Raw genomic sequence first — 3,411 nt, 5'->3', positions numbered from 1 at the left:
GCAAGCGGAGGGGGGCAGCAAATTTTCGGGCTGATGTCGTAGCAATTGTTTTTTTTGCCGGTGTGTGTCCCAAGGAAGCAAGGAATCAATCAACCCATTGGTAATAATCTTCTTCTTTTTTCCCTGCCGGACCAAGGTCGTACACTAATTAGAATTTTTATTTGGTTCCATTAGTCTCTAGACCACAAAACAAGCGTTGCACCCATGACACAGGGTATCGTTCTTTTCTCTGCCTTGCAACTACAAGATTGGCATCATTTGCAGCTAGCAGTGGCAAATCCCTTCAGCATAAAGCAACGCCAGAGGAACCGCTTTATTCTTCTGATTCATGGACCAAGCAAAGGTAACCTCTTGTCAGTTGTCTCCCACTGCAGTACCCTCTCCAATCTATAAATTTCTTCACAATATCTTCTGCACCTCTCACACAAGACATCCTTACATTTTCTTGCTGATCACAGCTAGTAGGGAGCGAGAGTTACCTTGAAATCAAGGCAGTACGTACGAGTACGATCGACAATGTCGACGGTCACTTCTTGCACCTTTCTGAGCCTCGGGTCCCCAGTGCGGCCGGCAGTCTCCTCCGCGAGACCGGCGGCGGCGGCGGTGGCTTCCCGACGGAGGCCCCGGTCCCTTTCTGTGTGCTGCGAGGCCGGCCGGAAAGGGGATCACAACCCAAAGACGGATCTGCATCCATTTAACATCCCTGCCTTCGGTGAGGATTTTCTTTTCTGGTTCGTTCAGTACATGCATGCAAATATATATCTTAATTGCATTGATTATATTAGTTAGTACTATTGTATTTCATTGAACGCTGCATGCATGCATGCTTGGCATATAATAATTAATCAAGCACCGGTGCGGTAAAATAACAGTTCTGGTGCACCCGGTGGCACCACGTGAGGAACGGTGGCAGCTGGAGGAGGACGCCGACAAGGTGAACCTGTGGTTCGAGGTGCCTGGGCAGTCCAAGGATGACCTCACCGTGGAGATCGACGAAGACGTGCTCGTCATCAAGAAGAGGAAGGAGCTGGTGGGCCAGCGGAGCCCTGCTGGCGGTGGCGTCGCAGAGTACGGCTCGCAGTCCCAGCAGCAGAGCAGGAGGGGCACCGCAGATGGCAAGGAGCTGCCGGCGGCACAGCAGGGCCAGGCCGGCGAGGTGGTCTATGCCCGGATGCTCCTCCCGGCGGGGTACAGCAGGGATGGCGTGCAGGCCGAGCTCAAGTCCGGCGTGCTCAGGGTCACTGTCGTCAAGGTCACGGAGCGAGCGCGCAGGAAGATCGACGTCCCCATTCAAGTCAAGTAGATATGCGTGTATGTGTATGCACATTCGTCCTGCGCACGTGTCAGCAGGGGTGCTTTATTTACATCTGTCTCATGTCCAACATGCAGACTACAGCGGTCGATCTCACCACGTACTCGATCGCGTCGACTACACATGTTCATGGGCTTTGTGTTCCCATGTACTCATCAATCAATAAAATGAGCATATGTGTTCTCCGCCATGCAACATAATCTTCGAAACAACGAACGCAGGCAGGCTACGGAAGTTGGGAAGGACTCAAGCAACGTCTGTGTCGCTCTCACGGCCCAACTCCGCGTACGGAAGCGGTCCAGCCTGCATACCCAAGTATAAATGGCCACGGCCAGCCCGACACAGCCCTGGCACGGCTCGTTTAGCCCGTTTATTAGCCGTACCGTGCCGACACGGTACTAGTGCCTAAAACTAGGCCCAAGCACGGCACTAAGGCTTCTTAGCCGTATTGTGCCGCCGGCACGGTCGGCCCGAGCAGCCTGTAGTGTCAGGGCCAGTCCGAGCACTACGCCACACAAATTCAGACATTCACAAACACAGTTAAAGCATACTAAAATAGTTAATATTGAGTTGTTTAGTGTAATGGTTGCCTCATTAAAAACCTATCTAGGTAAAAACTCACCCTTGTGAGAAAACCCTAGATAGAAAAAAGGAGTACATCCCACAACTCATTTAGTGTTCTTACATATCATAGACATTGTTTAGAGTTGTAGTATAGTTACAGGCACATCAATTGAAATAAGATCAAACTAGCTAAATAAGACAAGTCATCGACATGTGGTTGTGGATCAGTAGGTGTCTGAGATTGAGACGCATGAGAGGACCCTGGAGTGTCAACTGGAACTTGTTCATCATCAAGATATATATCAGAGAATGAGTTTTCAAGTTCTTTGTTCTCAACAGTGTGTTGGGTCCTTGCATTCCCTTCCTCCCAGTCATTGATGCAGGTCAACATCTCGACCATCTCCGAGGTCAGTCGACGTCGACGCTCCTCGATAATTCTGCCAGTGAGACTAAAAGCACCTTCTGATGAAATTGTAGAGACAGTCACAGTTAGTACATCCTTAGCCAACATAGAACGAGATGGGTAGGTCAGCTTGTGATCATGCCACCACATCAACAGATTAAAGTCATCATCATACTTTTGAACAGTATCACTATCCAAATATGCTGATAACTCAGAACCAGCCCCAATAGATGCACAATTGCTTGCTGCTTGCAGCAAAGCACTAGCTGAAGTGTGTCTAGATAGAGAAGCAGATGGAGTGGGGTTGGAAGAAGAACCTGTTCCACCAACTGTGGTTGAAAACAAATCATCATCATCATCACCATATATCATACCCCAATTAGTCCTTTTCTTACCAGTCCTTTTTGTTTGTGAGGGTCTAATTGAGGTCACTGCACCAAACTTAGCTTCATACTTGTTAAACACCTCAGTTAATTGTGCTCTTACACAAGTTAAATAACCAAAGTAATCATAGTGTGTGACACCAGCTAAAATAGATAGAACTCTATTGAAGCCCCTCAATTTAGCTCTAGGATCAAGAATGAATGCAAATGAATAAAGAAGTGGAATTTCCCTCCAGTACTTAAGGAACTTAGTTTTCATAGGAAAAATAACATTTCCAAGCAATTTATCATGTTCATATGAATTTAGATGTTTAGCAATCTGAATTATATGATGCATCATCAACGAAGATGTTGGATAGTAGACACCAGATAGAACACATGTTGAGTCATAAAATAGTTCAAGGAATACCAGGATTTTTTCAGCAGCATACCAGCGCTCATGAGACAAAAGCAAAGGTTCACCTACAGCTCTAGGGTAGTGAGTTTGAATGAACACATCAAATGTGTTCCTGTAAGGTAGTAGATGCTAAAGCATAAGGTAAGTGGAGTTCCACCATACCTCCATATCCAACCCAAACTTACGAGGACGTGTATTCATAGCAATGCAATATGATTTGTATAAAGGAATGCGTTGATTACAAAAGTTCAAAAAAGATATAGCAGTTCTAAATGATTCTAGATAAGGTTTAAGCCTTCTTAAACCAGACTTAACAATCAAATTCAGAATATGACATGCACACCTTTGATGC

General features: G+C 46.4%; 1 protein-coding gene across 1 annotated transcript; it reads left to right on the top strand.

Annotated features, from left to right (window-relative positions):
- Positions 1-321: 321 nt before the first annotated feature.
- On the top strand, positions 322-1,512 carry LOC100283821 (uncharacterized). Its single transcript, NM_001156719.2, has 2 exons — positions 322-712; positions 873-1,512. Exons 1-2 carry the CDS (start codon positions 517-519, stop codon positions 1,301-1,303), a joined length of 627 nt encoding a protein of 208 aa, NP_001150191.2. The 5' UTR covers positions 322-516; the 3' UTR covers positions 1,304-1,512.
- Positions 1,513-3,411: the final 1,899 nt, after the last annotated feature.

This window comes from Zea mays, chromosome 1 (genome assembly GCF_902167145.1).
Source record: "Zea mays cultivar B73 chromosome 1, Zm-B73-REFERENCE-NAM-5.0, whole genome shotgun sequence".
In the NCBI taxonomy this organism is placed as follows: Eukaryota; Viridiplantae; Streptophyta; class Magnoliopsida; order Poales; family Poaceae; genus Zea; species Zea mays.
Note: the sequence above shows the minus strand (reverse complement) of the source record. Positions and strands in the feature narration are given on the sequence as shown.

Bases quoted from the DNA above. Each gene is read 5' to 3' on its own strand.
- LOC100283821 (NM_001156719.2), top strand. From the start codon at position 517: ATGTCGACGGTCACTTCTTGCACCTTTCTGAGCCTCGGGTCCCCAGTG. The intron at 713-872 runs GTGAGGATTTTC...GTAAAATAACAG, and splicing joins ATTTAACATCCCTGCCTTCG to TTCTGGTGCACCCGGTGGCA.